This window comes from Catharus ustulatus, chromosome 6, assembly GCF_009819885.2.
Source record: "Catharus ustulatus isolate bCatUst1 chromosome 6, bCatUst1.pri.v2, whole genome shotgun sequence".
NCBI classification, from domain to species: domain Eukaryota; kingdom Metazoa; phylum Chordata; class Aves; order Passeriformes; family Turdidae; genus Catharus; species Catharus ustulatus.
Window position 1 is genome coordinate 24255872 of NC_046226.1, and position 21829 is coordinate 24277700.

General features: G+C 40.9%; 1 protein-coding gene across 1 annotated transcript; it reads left to right on the plus strand.

Annotated features, from left to right (window-relative positions):
* The first annotated feature begins 3284 nt into the window (after window positions 1–3284).
* On the plus strand, window positions 3285–20488 carry FBXO33 (F-box protein 33). Its single transcript, XM_033062867.2, has 4 exons — window positions 3285–3793; window positions 10050–10160; window positions 15050–15735; window positions 18504–20488. Exons 1-4 carry the CDS (start codon window positions 3285–3287, stop codon window positions 18773–18775), a joined length of 1578 nt encoding a protein of 525 aa, XP_032918758.1. The 3' UTR covers window positions 18776–20488.
* Window positions 20489–21829: the final 1341 nt, after the last annotated feature.

The following is a 21829-nucleotide window of genomic DNA, read 5'->3' on the forward strand; positions in this document are numbered from 1 at the left end:
TTAGCTCGTTATCCTAGGTGACCAGGACAAAGCACCTGAAGAAGTTGGCAGTCTGGTCTTGACATTAGCATCCAAACCAGTGACCTTCAGGTCCTGTAAACTTTAACTCGGTTATGTGTAGCCTGTAGCTTTGGAGCCATATGTGATTCCTGACTCCTATGCCAGCGCAGCTGCTTGTGTTACACTCCTGATGCTGGTGCTGATAGGCAGTGAAAACCCGGGTGATATGGGAGTAACCCAACAGCAGCTGTCCAGGCTGGCAAAATCAGATTTCCTGAGGCTCCCTTGGAGCACAGCCTCTTCTGATCCACGGTGGACTGTGGAAAAAAACCCCTATGGTCACTTCCTGGTAAATGGCTGTCATCTCCTACCTTGAATTACTTTGGAATGGTTTCTTTTTTCCAGCCCTTCCAAGATGTACAATATGGCTTCACTGCCTTACAGAACATTTGAAAAATTTGATTTGCAGCATAAAGATTCATAGTTCTCTCCCTCAGCTTTAACTGTGCGGTGAGTGGCTTCATGGAGGGCAAAGCACTGGAGTCATACTGACAGCCTAGTGCTTCAGCAAAACGACTATTGACCAACTACATTCTGGAGCCACCTGGTAACTCATAAAGTCTGCAAGCAAGTTAGATGTAGATCTTTTTCTGAGGTAATTATCCCATCAGCTTGCAGGCATTGCATCAATACTAACAATAGCCTGCACTGTGAAACCAATTTTCAGTGAAGCTGAAGCACATTTCTGTTGAACAAGGCAGAGAAAACTGATTCAACACCCAGAATCAACAGCCTTGGAGACTGGGCTGCTCAGTGCCATACTGGCCCTGCAGATGGATTGTATCAGGGAACCTAGAAAGTCTGGCAATTATAACGTTGGACCACTCAGCCATAGTTGTGGTGGCCTGAAGCTTTAGACAGCTTCATTTATTCAAGCCTACAATACTGAAAGTAATAGCTCCTGAGACTGAATTTTTTAACACAATCCCAAAAAGCTGGAGCTCCTTAAATGGCCGTGCAATAGTAACAGTAAAAGACCATTTCACTGTACCACTGAGGAATCTGTTCAGTGCAGGTAGCTTGGTTTACAGCTGCAGTGTAAGATGCGGACTGAGCTCTGGATGGCTGGAGTCGAGTCCATTGAGCTACATACCCTTTGATAGGGACCTGTGACCCAACCAGGTGACCAGACAGAGACATGGCAGGAGCCAAGGACCCCCAAACATTCCCATGCTTAGACTGAGGGTATAAAAACCCAGAGTTTCCTTTGTTCAGGGTCCCAGCTCAAGCTGTTACTTAGTTTTTACACCAAGACTGAATTATTTTAAGGATTGGGACCACTGAGACTCTGCCATGGGAAACCTAGCATTGAGATGGTAAGGAAACCTTGTCTGACTTTTTAGCAAGGGGCTGTGGAGAGTCAGGCTCACTGGAGCTGCCCACTGGGAAAGGGTTTCAGTCAATTTAGGTGGTGAGAGCATGACTGCCAGAGTAGCTCCTGGATGGTCAGACAGGAAAGTTTCCCTAATGCAGCATGCCATTGTATTGCTGATCCAATATCCAACAAAAGTAACCATAAATGCAGAACTACTAACTCTTCTTGATGCTACTTTGGTAATCCAGAGGAACTGAATCATAAAGCTTGATGCTGTTTTACATTAAGATACTCAGTAATCTTAGAAGTCCTTTGACTCATCACCAGCTCAGCAATGGGGAATCGTTGAGTAAGTAGATATTAAAATATGGAGACATGTAGGCGCATAAGTTCCTTTCATTTGCATCCTTCTAGGCCAGATGAGTTTGGCTGCTTCAGAACTTGCATCTTGACTGCCTGGGGAATTTTGGTGGAATCTGCAGTGGGAGTAACACAGCACTTACCTGAGTTGTTTATGCTGGTTCAAATCACTTGTGCAGGCGTGTGAAGCAGCACCGGTCCCTGATGAGAACTGGCTGACTGGGAATTTCCTATAGTCTTACTTTAACAATAACTTCTGCCTCTACAGGCTCCTTCTCTCCAGTCAAGGAGAAATGGAAGACACATTTCCCCCAGGACCAGATTCAAGAAAAGATAAGTGATCCTGTTTTTTTACCCCTGCTGTGAGACAGCAAAAATGGCTAATCATGGAGTAAAGGGAGAGTGGTGGTTTAGATTTGGTTGTTAATGAATCTGGTTACAATGTGTGCCTACTCCTTACACAGAGGAGTCTAGACTTCATTTCTATTAGCACATCTTTTTAATATTTCGTGCATACATTTCTGAACACTCAGATATAAAGTTGTTATAGAAACTGTATCCATTATTCCAAGATACTGGCAGTATTCAATTTTATTTTGATAAGTTTTTTTTTCATTACAAAAATGTCTGCAATTACCATCACTTTGTTTTTCAGCCTTTACAGCATCAGCATCTAACAAACTTTTAAATTCTCTCAAAACTCTGTATGCACAGAAGTCACCTTTACACACCTACAGCTGGATGTTGGCACGAGTGTTATAAAAGCGGGAGCGATTTAAGAAAGTGAGTACTAAGATTTGGAGCATTTTCTCCTATATCCCTCCAGGCTCGCACCCGGTTCTGTCACATGTCGGACTCTGCCGCGCTCCACCTTTCCTGCGCAGTCAGCGCGTTTCCCGCGGCAGCAGCAGGAATGCTGCTGAGGTAATTTTGCTGGCTCAAAGGCGTACGTGCGGTCCCAGACAGGCCTCCGCGCCGCCGCCACCACACATCACCAGACACCCTTCCCAAGTTTTCCTAAACACCGACCGCGCGGGGCAGGCGCGCCCAGCAGGGGCCGTCCCGCGCCTGTCCCCGGCCGCGGCCGGCGCTCCCACCGTAGAGCCCGCAGGGAGCGCGGTCCCGGGCCGCGCCCAGGGCAGGAGCCTCCGCCGCACTGCGTTGGGAGCCGCCGGAGGGGCGGAGAGCGGGGGGGCCGCGCCGCCGGCACGGGGGGGGTGAACGGCCAACGTCCCCCGCGGGGCGGGCGCGCCGGCTCCGCCTCCCAGTCCACCGCCGGCGCGTTCCATTCTCCCCGCGGGGTGAACCTTCCTCCCTCCGCCGCGGCGGCTCTCGCCGCCCCGCAGAAACAGAGCGCGGCGCCGGCGGTGACTTCCTTCACACGCTGCCCTCAGGGCTGGGTGGTTCCGGCCCACCTCTCCCCGCTCTGCCGGGCAGTGGTAGCGGCCGCTCCGCCCCTTCGCCTCCCCCCCCCGCAAGCGGCGCGGGTGGTGCGTCCCGGCAGCAGGCGCGTCCCGGCCGGCGCCCGCCCCCCCGCGCCGTGTCATTGATGTTGTTGTTTGTGTCGCAGGAGCCGCAGGCCAGGCCGGGGCCGCCGCCCGGGGCCGCCGCCGCGGGGCTGGGGCCGGCGCCAGGGATGTCGGTGTGCGGGGAGGCGGTGGGCGCCGGCTCCCTGCCCAGCGAGCTGGTGGTCCACATTTTCTCCTTCCTGGCGGCCCCCGACCGGCTGCGGGCCTCGGCCGCTTGCTCGCACTGGCGGGAGTGCCTCTTCTACCCGGCGCTCTGGCCGCGCCTCCGCCTCAGCCTCCGCGTCTCGCCCGCCGAGCGCCCGCGCCTCGAGTTCCTCATGCGCAAGTGCGGCTGGTTCGTCCGTGAGCTCCGCGTACAGTTCGCCGCCGACAACTACCCCACCGGCGGCGGCGGGGCGGCGGCGGGCGAGGGCGCCGCGGTGGCGGGGGACGGGGAGGCGCCGCCGCCGCTGAGCCCCCGCTGGCTCGACCTGCTGAGGACTTACCTGGAGCTGGTGCTGTGCGTCCTGAGCAGCGTCCGCAACAACAGGTACCGGCAGGGGAGCGGCGGTGCCGGGCGCGGGGCAGGCGGAGCCCCGAGCCGCGCAGGGCCGCGTCCCGCCGGTTTGTGCGGGCGGAAACAACGCCCGAGCCGGCGCCGGCCGGTTCGTGCTGGGGCTGCGCTCGGAGCCGCTCTCGGGGTGCGTGTGAGTCTGTGAGTTGGGCAGAAACGGGGACGCGCCGCTCCAAACTACCAAATTTTTGTCTTGGAGTGTAGTTTGATGAGGAGTATAAACGCTCTGACATTCAGTTGGCGAGCGGCTGGTCAATACACAAAACAAATACAGCTGCAGTAATTAAAAGTTCTTCGTCTTTTGGATGGAAGTGAGGAATGCAGCTCAAACGGAGCAAGTGAGAGCCAGGAGTTGGAATTTACTGCATAACGAGACAGCTTTCTCACTTAAAATAAGCCTTACTACGGACAGACTTTAGACCTTTTGTACGCTTGAAAAATGTATGTCATGAGAAATTAGTAAAGGGGGTTTAAAATTACAGCTCTGGCGTTCTGAGTTACTGCCCCAATAAAATACCTCCGTCTTTCCAGCTCTAAGGTAGAAAAGCTGAGCTTTCATGCCAGCTCTCACCTACTAATCTGAGGTTTGAGGAGGTTATGTGCTCTTTTGTTTATTGGAAAAAAGGACTTTCTTGGCCTAATTGAATTTAAATTACAGAAATATTTTCCTGTGGTTTGTATTTAAGATGTGTTTTTCACACACTTACTTTGGCAGGTTAGATAATTTCCTCAGCTTTGAGGTCTTTAACACAAAAATACTCACATTCTCTTCACTGTATGTGGGTGTGATAGAGATAATAAGATAATAATAATAATATATCCTAATATATGGCCTCTAGTCAGCATGTAAGACAGGAAAGCAACCCACGCAGGTTTTAGGATAGGAAATAGTTAATATTATTTTCCCTCGGTGTGCATATAGCTTCACCTACCAAGGGAAGAAAAACTGCAAGTGTTTCAGGGAATCTTCAGGATGAATTAAACCTTGTGGATGGCCTTTAGAAAACTGTCTGCGACTGAGTCATGATCTTGTTACCGCCCCCTTCGATTTCAGAGCTTGAGGCCTTCCTTGTGTCTTTATTTTGAATTGTAGCAAGATAACTTTAAATGCAGTTCCTCGTTGGTTTGAGATGAATGCAGACGTGGTGTGTGAAGTCTCACTTTCAGTTCCTCTGCTCTGTTGCGCTCAGCAGATACTTCCTGTGGTGCAGCTGCGATGGCTGAGAGTTACAGACCTCCCTTGAGAAAACAGCTCGGTAGTCCCAGCTCACCTTTATCTTAATTTATTTCTTGCCCTGTGAATCCTTGGTGTGCAAATCGTGATCATCTGTCTTGATTGGTCTTCTCGTGCATTTCAGGAGCTTTCACTTCACTGTTGAATTTGTGGGAAATCCAGCTAGTATTATAAGAGGAAAAAATGTTGAAGTGATTGTGGTGATTGTTTGATCTGAGACAAATATCGTGACGTGGGCTTGGCATCTTAAAATAAGTACAGGAGATGTTGCATGGGGGCGTTGTTAGAAAACTAAATTGTTTCTTTCTTTCCTGAGTGAAATACCAGGCTGTCAAAATTAACTCTGATGTCAGAAGGCTTTTGATGCACTTTTTCTTTTGGAAAATTCTCCATGGCCTTCTCTGATATCTGTACAAGGACACTTGCTTTCTGAAGTTCATTTTACAGATTCAGTATGCACAATGTGACTCAGGACTGCAGCAAAATACTGAGCAGAAGTAGTTGTTTCTCCAGTGCCTGTTCTCTGGTAGATTAGTATAATTTTGCTGGTAAGACAGGGATGAAAAGTTACCAACTTTGATAGGATTTTGCATTGCTGTACTTTGTTGCTCTCTCTAAATCGTTTATATGCTGCTCTGTTGGTTTCAAATGAATGATGTGTGACTGGGGAACACAGGGTACCTGGTTATTACAGCAGGCTTTTTTTAACGAGCGTTTTAAAAACTGGAGGAAGAGTGGCATAATTTACATTAAACACGTGACTTTTTACTTTCAGAATAGACTCATTTTTTCCCCTTGAACACACTAGGTTTTTAATTTATTTTGGTATTTGAGGGTTTTTGTTTTTTTTTTTTCCTTGCATAGTAACTACGTATAACTAATTAGTTTTCAGGTAGAACACTGGGTTTTAGTTCTTTAAGTAGGTTTTTGAGATTGAAAAGAGGTGAGAAGGAGTATTAACATATACCAAATTGCTGCTTATTTCTTACTGTCACCACCTAATGTCGAAATCGGAGGCGTTGTCACCTACCTGATGCTTAGTTTTGTTGTAGGGATTGAAGGCCATAATTATTAATTAATTTCTCTGCTTTTCTTAAGGATTTTAAATAATTCCTTCTTGTTTTCACTGTATTTCAATGTACACAAGATAGCTATTGTAATTTCCAGAATAATGGAAATGGAAATTTTTAACTTCTCCAGTGGCTGGATCACTGTAAATGCATTCCTTTTGGAATTAAGTTTAGAACAGGACAATCTTTCATAATTCCTTTCAGCCCTATGATAGCTTTTTGGCAGATAAATTCAAAAAATGTTCCATCTTACACTTCAGAATTGAAAAGGAAGAAATCTGCTTTTGTGATGCTGTTTCTTAACTGCAATGTTGTGGGGTTTTAAATTTTTTATTAAGCAACACAGTAGCAACCTTCCTCTTTGCAAGAAAAATAATTTACTTTAAATGGCTACGGATTTCCTTGAGGATTTACAATACTGCAGGACCTAAGAAAAGTAATTACTAAAAGTAATGAAATTTCTAAATGCTCTCTTGGCTAGAGGAGAATGATGTGTGGTTTTCCAACTAAGAGCATTTTCTGTACAGCAAGATTGCTAGTTTCTAAGCAAATCTGTGTGTTAAGTTGCTAGAGAAATATTTTGGAATGACCTTTGCCAGTTCTGATGGAGTTAAGGAAATAGCAACTTGTCTGTAACTTGTTTTAAAAACAACTGAAAATTTTTTGACAAATACTCCTGCTGCTAGCCGATTACCATCCAAAAAGCTACATTCAATGTCTGTCTCATATTTGAAGCAGAGCTCAAGTTGTTTTGTGGGTGGTAGCATATTACTCCCAAAATACTGGGAATAATAGAATTGGGACCTTGATGAGCTCTATCTAAATTTATCATTTATTTAATTAAAAGGTACTAAAGTAGCATTTGTAGTGATCTGTAACTTTTCCATAAGCTTTTATCTTTATGACAGCAAATATATCAAAGTAACAAAGCATATAACTGTTTAAAAGCTGATGTTCTACTTAATACTGAGAAAAAGGGTGTGGGTGGGTGTAATGTTTCTTAAATCCTCATGATGTGCACCTTCTTGATCTTTCAAAACGAAGTTCTAGAAGGCAGGGTGGGAGTGCTACAAACTTTGTTTGCATTTACATGCATACAACAGCTAATAAGCACCTGGTGATCATTCTGTAGGAAAATCCTCTTCTTTTATATAACTCTAAGATAGCAAAGTATAGTTTCATTTTCTCCTTCCTTGCTTACAAAGGAAGATAGGAAGGTAGTGATACACCCTCACCCCCCCTTTTCCTCTGCTGCGTGTTAAATTGTGTGACTTGTTTGATCTTTGCTATGGAAACAAAAATGCACCTTACTATAAAACTGTGGTATCTTGTATGGTATCTCTTGGAGTTAACAAAAATTGGTCAATTCCTCAAAACAGTAGACTGCATCTGTTTTTGATGTTTGCTAATGACCGTTTTCTATTGGTCTGAATGGGCAGCTGAAACTGGCAGAAACTAGTATAGTAATACAATATGTGCCTTACCACTTTGTTCGCCTTGAATGTAAGCAAGGACATTTTGTGCCTTTTTTTAACTGGGTATTAAAAAAGACCAACCAAAACTAAAGATGGAGCCTAGTAAGAAGCTTGCTATTTCTAGTGCACTTTCTGAGCTAGTGGAAAATTAAATGCTTTAGAAATCCTTCCAAAACACAAGGTTTCCCCCAGCTATAGGTATGGACACTACACAGGATTAAGATGCCTTTATGACTTTTAGCAAAAGATAAGTAACTTTTAAATAATTATATTTAAATAGCAGTCATTTTACTGACTCTCTCAAGTAAAGATGAGCAGTGAGCTGAATGTCATGGAGTTGTATAACACTCCAAATAGTAGCAAAAATCTAAGATTGTGTTGAACTGTGATCAGATTTGTTGATGGTAATAACTGTTCTGTGAATAGAAAAATAATTAGATATTGTCATTGGTTGTTTTCAGGCGGAGAACTTTCCATTTGTCTCCACTATATGAAATGGCAGTTAAAAAGATGAAATAAAAATGTGTAGGGTGTTAGTAATTAGTGTTCCATGCGTCCTGTGCTTTAGTGGTCCTCTTAATGCCTACATCCTACTGTAGCATTGGCTGGCGGTATGAGAGGCACAAACCAAGACCTGGGTTTGATGTGAATATGCAGGTGATTGAAAACTGTTCTGAAGACTGCATTTTGGCTCTTGACTCACAAATAAGTCACCAAGATCAAAAGATAAAGGCTTATTTAAAGCATGGGCTGTGAACAGTACTTTTCACACCAGGTGGAGGTTCCTGCTACTTCCCTGTCACATCAGACTATCTCTTAGAGCTTTTGAGGAAAAAAGAGCCCAAAATACTCTCAGTTGGGTGTGCAGGTGTTTTAGATTTCCCTGCCAAGCTTGTTCTTCAGAATGATCAGGCTGTGTCTTAGTGAGATTTTTAGAATATTGGTCATATTCTAAGGCTCAGTTTATTAGAGTGTATCATCAGTACAATAGGCCTGCATTTAAAATATGAAATATTAAATGGCTAGAATTTCAGACACAGTTGTAAATTCTAGGTATTTGACTCCAGTATTTGTCAGATTCTATATGAAGCTCATGAATCTTGCTGCTAAATTGTAGTTTTCCTATAGAAAAAAAGTAGCAGGTGCAACAATGGATAGATTTCAGGTGATCAATGTGCTGTTTTTTAATACAGGGACTTCAAAACAGGTAAATTATGATTTATGGTAGATAACAATTGTAGACTGCAACTCATACCTACTAAAAATGTAAAACGTGGCTACTTAATCCTTTCCTTGCCCACCCCCCTCCTCTTAGTAGAATATCAGGTTGTACTGTGGAGGTAGTGAAGTGTACCAGAGCTTTCCTATGCTTTGAGTATGGTAATTGTGTTGCATTTTCCTCAAGGCTGATTTGAAATACTAGCATATGCTTTGTAAGCCAGAAGAAATAAGGATTTATGGTAACTCATTTAATTGTGAGCTACAGGTTAATTGGCATCTGCTGTTTAGGATTAATTTAACTTACGTGTCCATTTGTGGTGAAACTGGAGTTTCTACCTTGTTAATTATCAATTGCAGACTAGCCCTTGCATGTTTGGGGTAAATCTAATTTGCAGCATATATAAATAAAAGAGCTGTTGACCCAAAACTTATTCAGCTACAATAATAATAATAATCTTAATAGTAAATGCTATACAGCTACTTTAAAACTGCAGTCATTTCCATACCTCTTTCTTGATCTGTTTTAGGAACAGAAAAGATGCAAGTCAGGGAACTGAACTAGGGAAAGGAAAAGTGAGTGTCTAGTGCACTGTGTCATGATAAGCATCAACTCAGAGGTTCTTCTTTCACTTCTTTTTAGGTATCCCTTCTAAAAGTTCAAATAGCATATCATGGTGGGCCACTGTCCCTTACTGATGGAGAATATTAGAAGAGCTTCCCCTGCTTTGATATAACAGAAATTCAACGCTGCTTAGGGTATGGGGAGCTTTTGCTTTTCTTGTCTGAGGTTTGTGATGCCTTGATTGAGGCAGGTTTGAGCTCCCATTTGTAACCCATCTGATGTAAGTGCTCAGGCAGGGCTGTTTGTGGTTGCTCAAATGCAGTGTTAAAAGGAGTAAATATTTGATGTTTTCATCTGTGACACTTAACACACATGTTCCAAGGATTAAAAATAGTGTGAAACCCCTCCTAAGTTTTCTTTGTGGTGCTGTAGGCCTGCTGAACATACTCCTGTGCTGACTGAAAAACTGTATTTGGTCTTACACTTGGTTTCAGCATTTCATGTAGTCCTCTTCCCCTTTATACTTCAGTCTCATTTTCTGTAGTTCCACAGGCTATGTGTTCAGTGGGGTAATACTGGGGTTTATTGCCTGCATTTGTCTTATCCAGAATGATTTCCCTCACCATTTTAGTTTTGTGTACAAATTCCTTTTTATTTTGTTGTTTCCTAGGAACCTCCAGAAGTTAAGTCTCTTTGGGGATATAAGCATTCTGCAGCAACATGGAACTATATCAAATACCTACCTTGGCAAGGTTGACCCTGATGGCAAGAAGATTAAACAGTAAGTTATATTTATAAATTACCAAATACAGTAAAATAATAAAAATAGTTAACAGAACACAGAAATTCATGAAATACATGACTGAGAAGCTTTTGAGTTTTTTTACAGGGTGAAAATCTAAATTCTTGTTCCTGCTATTTACATGAAGTAGTCTGCTGGCTGTTGTATTTTTGTTGTTTTTTTCCCCTCCATTTTTAGCAGGGTGAGAATCCTTTCTTTCCTCTTCTCATTGTGTTCTAGAAACAATATTATGTTAAGGCCACAAAAGGGTAGGAGGGATGAGGGACTCTTACCAACACCTCTTACTATTACTGTAGATGAAAAAAAATTAGAAAAGGAAGTAATCTCTTGTATTTCACAAGAGTTGAAAACATGTTTTTTTTAATGTTCTCTTTCAAGTTTGCTTGAAACTTTAGAGAGAAACAGAGAAACTGTTGAAACAAGGAACTGCTACAACTTATTTCAAATTGCATCTGAAAACTAGGTTACGTATTTGCAGAATTCCTGAAAGATCACAGCTCTCAATGTGCTTGTTTAGTTCAGACTTGCATTTTAGCTTGCCATAATTATGTTATAGGACAGTCCTTGAATGCTTAAAATCAAAATAGTTTTTTTTTTCTTCTTTGGAAAAGGTTGTATACAGTATGAAGAGCTACTGACTTCTGGAATAAATTACCACAGAGGGAATGATGCTGAATTTTAACTATTTTAGCAGTACTGCTAAAACTTTTGATACAATAAAACCTGAATACCATAATTTTAATTTGTGTCTATTTAGACATCTTTTGCCCAGTAGCTGGGGAGTGCAATAAGTAGAGCCACTTGAGGTCTTTACTATTTTTTGTTTTGAGTGATTTTTAGAACAGTGTAGGTATATTATCAGATCGATGGATACATGTGAATGCAGTCATCAAATTGAATGTTTGGTCCTGACCTAAATTTACAAACCAGTGTGAATACAACTGTGAGTCACATGCTGTGTCTTTGTCATCTGTTACGTTTCCAATGCAGAACTTGGAGCAATTTGTGATTCTGTCTAATGTATGTACTGTAGTGCTGTGTGCAGGTAAAGACTCATTTGGTAAAAGCTCCTTTATTTGATACCCTTCGTGAAAATATAAATATATAATCAAATCTTTGCAAAGAGGCTTGAAGGGAGCCATCTGAGCAGATGTTTACTCAGTTGAGTGCATGGTTAACCATTTCTTCAAGGAAGTATTCACATTTTGGAGCCATAAACCAAAATTCAGAATTAATTATCTAACTTGATGTTAGTCTTATCATTTGATGAGTATTAACCTTTGCACATTTTTGAATGAGCAAATAAACGCTACTTCTTTTGGTTCAGTTAATTTTGGTGTTGGTTTTTTGTGTGTTTTTGTTTGTTGTGGGTTATTTGTTTGGATTTTGGGGGTGGTGGTTTGCTTGTTTGGGTTTTTTATTTTTTTGGAGGAGGGTTTTATTGTTGTTTGGTTCTTTCCTAGAATAGAACAAGTTATTCAGGACCTGCTAGTCCTTGTCTAAATTAAAGGGAAACTGATAGTGTTTCATTTAGTTGTATGAAGTTTGAGAACTAGTAGCAGACTTAGTTCAGAAAGTAAATCTTTATTGCTGCTTGGCCTTGTGTTTTGCACTTGGGGTTTGCATCAATAAGTTGTAAAACTTTGCTGATAACTAACAGTGAAAGGTATAAGCAACCTTTGGAGACAGTGTTAGTGGTAGCTGAGGATTTTTGGAACCTCTGTGGTGATAAGCTTTACTAGCTGTTTCAGAAACTTCCTGCAATTAAAAGCAGTCAGGGGAAATGTGGCTTTGAGCTGGGTGTAACAGACTATGGGTGGAATGTCAGCTATTACAGTCATTAGGATGCTTCCTCGGGTTTAAGACTAAGGGTTGTCCTGAGGCAGAGGAAGCTTTGGAGCATGTTTTCAAAAATATACTTTTGCAGTCATCTGCATGAGTTTGTAATGCTTATTCCTTTTCTGTACAGCATGTATGTCCCTGGTTACTTTCTAAACTTCTCTTTACAGCTCTCTTTCTTAGTGTTGGGAAACTCAGTATAAACAGTTCATTTGTCTTGAGCTGAACAAAGGGTAGTTGTTTAAAATTTTGGCTTTCTGAAATCTACTTCTCATGATTGATCCGCGTGGTTTAGATAGTTTGGTTTCCAAAAGAACCAGTTTAGCCTCTGTTACTAAAGAAAATCTTTGATTGATAGTATTTAATGAAACAAATGGCCTCCATATGGACCTTAGTAGTATGTTTGCTTCCTGTCCAGGACCATGGATGTGCTTCAGTCCTGGTTAAGACTGGTTTGGGAGCTTAAAAATGAACTGTGCCTGTCTGGTCAGGCTTTAGTCTGTCCTCTGGGTGAAAACACCATTCGGGGCATTAATTGTGAAAGTATGTTTTTTAAAAAATTATTTTTAAAATTGTTTGTTCCAGTATAATAATTTGTAGGTTACAGGTCAGTGGTGACTATCCCATAATTACTGCCTGCAGGGAGCAAAGGGGGCTGATGACACTTGTTGACACATTAGTAAGCTGTGTTGCTTTTTGGCCTGTGCTGAGTGAGTTCTGCCTGTATTTTCTGTTGCATGCTCCAACTTCAGTTTTATAAGTGAGCTTTGAAATAATTGTGTTAAGTTAGCATAAATGTTGTAGTACCTGCTGGGCAGTTGAAGTAAAATTAATATGGTAATAAAGTAGGTGGTAATTTCCAAGAATTCATGTGTCTAATTTTCTAGAATGCAGTTCAGGCTATTTTTGCAAACGCCAGTTAGATGCAATCTGTTTATGAAAAATGGAATGTGCATAAGAATTTGCAGGGGAGGAAAAAAATCAATCCTGCTCGGGTGTTTAAAAAATTATTTGAACTATGTTAAAATTAATTATTTCTATCTTATGTAGTGCTTTCTGCCTTTTGTATTAAAAACAATTCAGAAATTATTGCTGTTAAATATTCTGTATTGACATGTTTGATCTCTTACTGGCTAAAAACTGGAAAAAGTTTTCTTAGGACCTACAGGTCATTAGACTAGCAGCACACCAGCAAATCTAAATTCTTGTGTAAATACCTTGCACTAAAAAGCTGATGTGCAGATTGCATTAAATCAATCTCTCTCTTTTAAAAAGTTTCTTACTGCAGTTCCCACTGGAGAGAAAAGCTACCTGAGAACTGCAGAGTTGTGTCATATTTCTTTTTATTGAATTTTGCAGGTACTGAAACAATATTCTTCTAAGCTCCCATGATTAAGGTGTATGAGAATGGCAATTTAAACAGATTTTTAGTGCAGTGAGACATATAGATGGTAGTATTCTACTGAACACCTCAAAATTTGTTTGTCTTCAGCAGTTCTGTAAAATATTAAAAGCAATATTAAGATTGATTACCTGGGCTATTACAAAATAAATTCTACCATTGCTGCAACCATTACAACTCCTTTTGTAGATGTGTATGGGAGGAGGGAAGAGTCTTTGGAAGAAATTTAAGATTGCTGTGGTGGAATCTTTTCTTTGGGGGATTGCAAGATAATCTGCCTTCAATTTAAGCATTGGCAAGAATAATGATGAAACACACATTGACAGGATCAAATAAGGTTCATCTTAACTCTCAATGAATTTAGAAATGAAATAGAAAAACTACGCTGTCTGTGAGTCTTACATACTGTTTAAAACTATTTCATTTGTGTCACAGTTGTGAGTCCTCAATTTAAAATAAATATTGAAGTCTTTTTACCTCATGACTATCTTAGGCAAAACCTTAGGAGCTGAGGTGTAAAATAAATACAGTAACCACACCAGCTTTTGCATTTGGGTGAAATCAGGCTTTGCAAACCTAATACCGTCAGAAGAGAAGGAAGAAAGTACATTATAGGCAAGGGGGGAATGAATAAGGATTTGCCAAGAGAGGATGAATGAGGACTGATCTTTTAACTTTATTACAGCAAGAGTTATGGGGCATCAAAGGTAGTAGGTGATGGGTTCAGAGCAAGCAGTGAGAGGGGGTAATCACACTGCAAAGTTCTTTATTATTGGGTGTTACAATTGCTAAACACTGACTGTGCTGAGGGAGGGACCTGGATGAATTTGTAGAAGTGAAGTCTCTGAGAGCTGCAAAATGTATAAAGCCACCTCTGCTCAGAACTGAGTTACAAAGTCTTGGAAACTAGAGAGATATTTGTTAACTGTCCCTATGTGCTTCCCTTGTTTTGTCACCTTAAGGTGCTAGTGTTTCTCTGCTGTCAGTCAGGATGCTGGATTAAACCTTTAATTTTGCCTGAACATTATCTCTATAAAAGGTACATGGATGAGGATAAAAATTTTGTGATTTTTTTTTGCTTAGACATATAAAGTATACAGATCTTCATCGCAATAAAAGAATAAGTGTTCTGTGAAAACAGAACAGGGGAACAAAAATTTCTGCTATTTTTGTACTGGATCTTATTTCTTGATGTTTTATGGGACTGTCACAGCCTGGCTCAGCTGCTTCTCTGTAATGCTGACCCGGGCTTGAGATCAAATACTTACCTGCACATGTGTCTAATATGCTAAAAGAACACTTGTCATTTGGGTAGGAGGACTCTTTTGGGCCTTTACAACTTTGGAATGAAGACTGGAAAAATACTTACATAGAGAAAGTTTTAAAGTGTGACTGTACTATTTGAATTTCATATTGAAAATTTAAAATACTTCTGTTGCCTTCTTGAACAAAATAACCTAAATAACATTTATTCATTAAAAAAAAGGAGGTAGAAGGGGTGGGTGTATCAGAATAAGTTCATAATAATCTTGAAAGAAAAATTTTTGAATAAAACAATTGAATGGTATGCAGTTGGTAAGACTAAACTGTGTTTAATAGGAGCATTGTCTCTTTTGTTTACTTACAGAATCCAACAGCTGTTTGAAGAGATATTAGGCAATAGCAGGCAATTGAAATGGCTGTCTTGTGGGTTAATGCTGCAAATAGTAACTCCCACATCATTGTCCTCCTTATCAAACCCCATAGCCAACACCATGGAACATCTGAGTTTATTGGACAACCACATCCCTGGTAATACCACTCTTATCACCGCGGTTGAATTGGAGCGCTTTGTGAATCTGCGTTCGCTCGCTTTGGATTTCTGTGATTTTACAGCTGAAATGGCAAGAGTCCTGGCTGACAGCAACCATGTGCCTTTGCATCGACTGTCTCTGCTGGTCCACAGTGTTTCCATAATGCACAAGTCATTGGACAATATGCCAAAAGATGAGAATTGGCAGGCTCTGACTCGCAACAGCACTAATCTTCGGGTCTATATAATGGCTTTTGATGTCAAGAGTGATGATATGTTAAGGATTCTTAAGCCCAGTATCCCCCTAGAGAGGATTCACTTTGACAGCTATGTCACTTATGTTTCAGGGGCTGTTGTTGACCTCATATCCAGGCAGTATGACAAGTTCCTCACTCATTTTATACTAATGAATGATGTGATAGATATGTCTGCCTTCCCAGATCTCAGTGACAACCGGAATGAAGATCCACTTGTCTTATTAGCCTGGAGGTGCACAAGACTGTCTCTCCTTGCTGTTCATGGTAGGTAACACATTGCACGGGCATAGGATGGGGCTTTTAAATGCTTACAAGCCTTCAGCCTTTCTAATCATAGTGTGTTTCAGTGGCATGTTATTCAAAAGGCTGCTGCATGCACCATTGCTATACATGCTGTTGTTGAAGGTGTTCATTGTATATGAGTTTTAAACATGCTTGTATCTACTAACTTCTGTTGAGAAGTCATGTAGGATTTTATTAAACTCCTCACAGAAATGAGGATAACTTAAGAAGTGACTGTTCCAGGAGGCTTATCCTACAAGTGGTCTGCACTGTGCAAGTTCCATTAAGTGATTGGTTAATGTGTATGTGAACTGAAAACATTTGCTGTTTTTGTGTGAGCTCATATGCTGGCAAGATTAGAGGGTTTTGTTTCCTATTTGTAAATACCAAGAGTTAAGTGCCCCAAAGCTGAGAAGAAGAAATTTGTTGCCATTTTGTTAAGACTACCAGCAGATGAAGGCTGAAAATGTGTGGAGGGGGTTGTCTCAGTGTGTTGGTTTCACCAGTGATACCAGAGCTAGGTTTATCCCACCTATTTATTTGCCGTATGGTAGCAAATAGCTTTTAGAATTTATTCAGTTCTGTCATCAATAGAGCACTTGGTGGTAGAAATTGGAACAGTCTGGCAAGTTTTAAGGCATCCAAAACTGAAATAATGCAGAATAATGTTTTTTCATTTGTGCTGAAATCAGCTTACCAAGACCAAGTCTGCTCATGCCTGAAGGAGTTAAGTGATGACTGTATTGTGTTGCACAAGAATAAATGTGTTTCCTCAGACTGCTTGGGGGAGTAAATCTCCAGTTGTTCAGTACAAACAGGAGACCTTCAGCAGCAGGAAGTGGACATTCAGATTTCCATCAGTTGAAGTCAGAAGGTCCTGCTGTATTTGTTTTTGTTTTTTTTTTCCCAAATGTGGTATTTTACTGAAAAAATCATTGCTGGGGCAGGAGAGGCGTGATCAATTCAGCTGTCTCTCCTTAGTAGTTTCCAGGTGAGACAAATTTTGGATTTTGGGTACTGGTACATGACTCTACCAGTCTAGGTGTGGATTTTAGCAGTTTCTTCTAAAATTTTGATACACGTTTGAGGACGTTTAAAAGTTTTGTTTTATTTGTGTTACCTTAAATTATCCTCCTGCTGCCGAAGAGTCCTCTAATATATTAAGCTGGTGAAACATCTGAACTTAAGCCTGGTGTAGGTATCATTTAATATCAGTACATGTCTATTCAGTAGAAGGTATTAGTCTGTGCAGAGCACTGGGAAGGCAAACATCCTTTGCACTTCTGTCTACCAAATGGTTGTTGCTACATAACCTTTGTCTGGAGAGATGCTGTGTCTGCTGTGGGAGATTCGTGTGAGATAATGACCAAGTATCATCTTGCTGTTACATTGGGATTCACATTCTTTACCTTTCTTTTCCCCTTCTTGAAGCAGAAGCTAGCTAAGCTGCTTGTAAATGCCTCCTGATCTTTCCTCAACTATGGACATAACTTCTGTAGTACTATACCGCAAACAAGTAGTAACTGTAGATGGAACATTATTAGGAAGAAATATCCAGAATGCTGTGATACCTCAGTACAGCATCTCATTAGCCTCATGCTTGGATTCCCTGAGGTTTACCATGTAATGTTTTCTGGCTCCACTTGTCATATTATACAGTGAAGTTTCCTTCAGAGCCATAGTTTGCTCAAAGTGCTCTGGTTTCTTCTTCTGTCTCCCAAAGTGGTTATTCTTCAGTTTCCACTGCTTCTCAGGCTTTTGTGTGTGTGTTTTTGTGTATGTTTCCTCTTCTGGTATTAGTTGGCTTTTGAAAATGCTTTGATTTACATCTAGTTTTGGTGCCACTTGTCACTGACCAGAAAAGGAAGGGGAAAACATATGCTGAGGACACCTTATTATAGGTTACCTCAAGATTTTCTTTTGTGGGAAGTCATCATCTTTCCACCAAAGTAGCATGTCCAGGAGCCAGAGGAAGGAAGATGTTAATACATTCTTGCAGAACAAAGAAAATGTGTAAAGAGTGTTTGGCCATTGGGATGGAGACAGTAGGATACTCATAGTAGGATGATCTGGCACTGTGAATAAAAAGCATGGTCCGTCTGTGAGAACAAAAACCTTTTTTATTTGTTTCTTCCTCCTTAGGGGAAGGATACTGCCACACAGATTTTTATGACTTCGTGTTATAAATGTGTGTATATATATATATATATATATATAATATATACGCACATACTGGGGTGACCTGAGGAGGCTGCAGAGGCTTCTGGTTTATGTGCATGCTGATTTTGTTTGTTTAGTGGTGGCTTGTTTTTTGTTTGGGTTTTTTTTTTTTAATGTCTACTTTCTAAAGCAATGAAAGCAAATCTTTATTTCTAGCATAAGCAGAGTTTTAAAGCAGTCCTTTTATGCATTCTGTTTATTGGTAACTCACTCTTTTAATTCCAATTTTACTACAGAGTAGATCACAGGAGGTTTGAAATTTTATCTACAACTTACAGTAGTCCACTGCTCTGCAAGTAGGAGAAAAAGATCTAGAAAAACTTGATGAAACTATCTGAAATAGTTTTATGCTTTCTTATTCAGAGTGTAAAATGGGGGATTCACTACTTGAAACCAGAAAAGCCCCCACCATGCCCTAGGGGAATTCTGCCAGATGGAACATGAGAGGTTGTGAGAGATACTAGGATGGTCTGGTATTAAGTACTAGAGTAAGAAAATGACAGAGTGACATTGTTTTTCTTTCCCCGTAGGTTACACAGTCTGGGCTCATAATCTTATAGCAATTGCTCGTCTTCGTGGCTCTGATCTGAAAGTACTGGAAGTCACAGAAGAAAGCATTGAATTTGACCAAGGAGAACTGGCTGATCAGGATGTGGATCCAGTACACAATTTCATTGAGCAAGTTTCTCTCGGATTGGGTCGCCCTTGGCATGCTGTCATGGACATAGAGCTGCTCAGTGTCTTCACTGAGCCAACCCGTCATTTTTACAGAGAGATGCAAAGCTTCAGTGAAGGCATTTAGCTCCTTATTTACAATTCCTGTGGTTACATATGCAAGTAGGGTCCTATTATGTTTTTTCGGTAGTGTGAATTAACCCCTTTTGTGCTGTGTTTAATCAGTATTAGCTATATAGAATTATATATGTGTATTCTACTTCTTGATCAAAGAACGTAGTTGGATATTGGTTTAGAAGCTGAAAGTGGCAGTGTTTAGGGTTTTCACGGTTAATGGACTTGTCTACCAAACCTTGCAAAGATACAGCCAAAGGCTGTCTGAGGTTGCCGGCTAACTTTACTTTAATTGAGTAACTGCATTTTGAATTATTTTGCTATTATATTGGAGTCCTGTGCTCGGGAGCCAACTGTTTTTAATACCCATATCCATAGCCCAGTGGATTTCTCTGCTGTCATTGTGTGCTTAATCCAGTAGCATGCTACTTAATAGGCTTAAGGGACGAGAAGTCTATCCAGGGCTGTTCACTGTAAGACTCTTACCTTGCTTGATTTCATACGTGGATTCTGCAGCATGGCTTAACTCCATTCTCGGCTTTCCTTAGCTGCTAAGCGGCGGTGTGAAACACTAGCGTTCAGGTTCCTGCACTTACAGATTCACTCCATAAAGCTGTAGTCTTTTGGATTCTTTGCGAACTCCTCCTTGTTTGTTCTCATGTTCTGTCATCATCCTTAAAAGTTAGCTTTGGGCCAAAGTTTAAAGGAAAAAAGCAAGAAATGTGCGCTCCGGTGAGGTAAACGCATAACAGTGAAGAATTCAATACAAAGGTCTACACCTGCAAACAAACATTAGTCGTGAAATCCCTAACAACCAAGTCACTGGATTTTCTCTGTCAGCGCCTGTGTCAGCTGCCAAAGAATAGATTAAAAACGAAGAAGTGCCCACATGCTGGCAGGGGCAGGCCAACTTTTGGCCAGCCAGATACTGCTAGATTGTAATATATAAGGTCGAATTTCGACCTGTGGTACACAGCTGTGCTGTGGCTCAGTCAGCAACCTCAGAACTCTTAACAAACATGCACCTGTTTCACTGTGAATAGTGAATGTAAAGGAAGGAAAGGAAACAAATATAAAGCTTGTTCTATCACAGGTATGAGCTGCTATGATGCATGAAGAACATTCCATGAAGTATGTTTTAAAATCTTGTTATATCTGAGAGGCTTTAGAAGCCGATGTAACTGTTTCAGGGCAACCGCGGTACAGACGTGGTCTCTGTGAGACTTCCACCTGACCCCAGTTTTAAGTGGTACGAATGTTGTGCATTTAATGTTTAAAGGACAGTCTGCAATAATAAAGTAAGTGGCCAACGTGGGTGCCCAGCAGTGCTGAGACCTGGCTGCTATATTGTAAGCTTTGGAAAACACAATTTATGCAACAGATGTCCAGATATGATTCTATTTATGGAAAAAGTTTATATGTGTTTTACAAATGGTTTTACCATCTTATATTAAAATGACCTTTTGACAGGTGTGCGCTGTTTTGTCTCCAGTGAGCACATACCATGCGGATTTTATATGTACATCAGTAGAGTGAATCCACTGGCACAGTGTGTGTATATGCCAGATGTGGTGAGATTTTATCTTATAAATGTGATCAGACTAAAAAAAAATCCTGACAGAAAATGTAAGGAAACCAGCTGAATGTTTGAATTGATGACTGATGTTGTATGGTTTATGTTAAATGTTATATTCTTTTAATCAATGAATAAAGCATTAAAAATTGATCGCTGTATAAAATACTTTATTGTTGACAGCATGAAGATTTTTAGAATTAAAATGCAACATCGTTCATAAGATGTGTATAACTAGTAGCTCCCATTGTGTTTAGGTCAGCAGAAAAATCTAAAATAAGTCACACAACTTTTTTTAATTTGGCTGAATTTTGTCAACATTTTTGGGGTGGTGGAGGAATGGGAAGGATGCTTTGCTAAAGATCAGACCAGTTAGCACAAACAGTATATTATTATATGACCTATTAGACTGATACAGTAAACTGTGGATTGTAGAATATAGAAGACTATTTTTGAGAAATTACTGCATCAATTGCAATTGCTTAAATCAAAATCTAATGTGCTCAAGAAAAATGTGTAGTACTTCTTTGGTGTCCCACTATTAAATAGAATATGAATACCTGCAATGCTTCAGTTTGACGTTTTATCTGTACTCAGAGTACACAGTTGTGCCTTCTGAATGAAAGCTGCAGATGTCTGGTCAGCTGTTGGAGAGCTGCTGTGCCCTGCAATGGCTGACTGTGCTGTGAGGCTTGTCAGAGTGGCTGGTCAGTGTGTGCGTGCCAAGCACGGACTTCATTTGAGCTCCTGAACTTCATGTTACGATAGCCCAAACTGCTGCCAAATGTGAAAACCGCACTGCTTGTTCAAGCAGTTTCCTAGATCTCGATTTGGTAAGCAAGATAATTTGCTATCAGACTGAAGAGATGCTGTGGGTAATAAAGATAATTTAAATACAGTTCCAGCTTTTTATGTTCCAGTAGAGTGAAATACTGGGACTTTCTTGGTGTTTTTCAGGGCTCGGCCTCAGGAGGGAGGTTTATGTAGCAGATAAATCTGATGGTGATTGCTCAGCAGCATCTGAACCTGAAGTTTGGTTGTAAAGGGTTCAAGATTTCAGGAAGTCACGTAGAAAAAGCCAGAAACAAATAAAGCAAATTCTGTGTCCTCTAGTTTAAACAGGTGCAGAATAGTATTTTTATCTCTGCAAGCTACTGCATTTTATGGGTAACAGTTGGAAAGTAACCGGTTTGTTTCTCTGTATAGACGTGTTTTTAATCTGTTTGGTCTAACCTGTTTTCTGCTTTAATTGACTTAATCTTGAAAGGTAAGATGAGGAGCAGGAGAAGTAGCCCACTTCTCTACAGCAGGGAGATGTGCAGCCCTTTCACTCACTGCAGTTGCACCAGGGCTGGCTCTTAGCAATGGCTGTCCATTGTTAGAATGTTCTGGGTCTGATTTTTTTCATATAGCCTGAAGTCTACTCACTGGGTGTGGCTTGTGTTCAGGGAAGAACTCAGTGTACTTAAAACAGATGGCTAGAATCTTTCTATT

Coding starts and splice junctions, on each gene's coding strand:
- FBXO33 (XM_033062867.2), top strand. CDS start 3,285: ATGTTGTTGTTTGTGTCGCAGGAGCCGCAGGCCAGGCCGGGGCCGCCG. Junction 3,794..10,049: donor AGCAGCGTCCGCAACAACAG/GTACCGGCAGGG, acceptor GTTGTTTCCTAG/GAACCTCCAGAAGTTAAGTC. Junction 10,161..15,049: donor GATGGCAAGAAGATTAAACA/GTAAGTTATATT, acceptor GTTTACTTACAG/AATCCAACAGCTGTTTGAAG.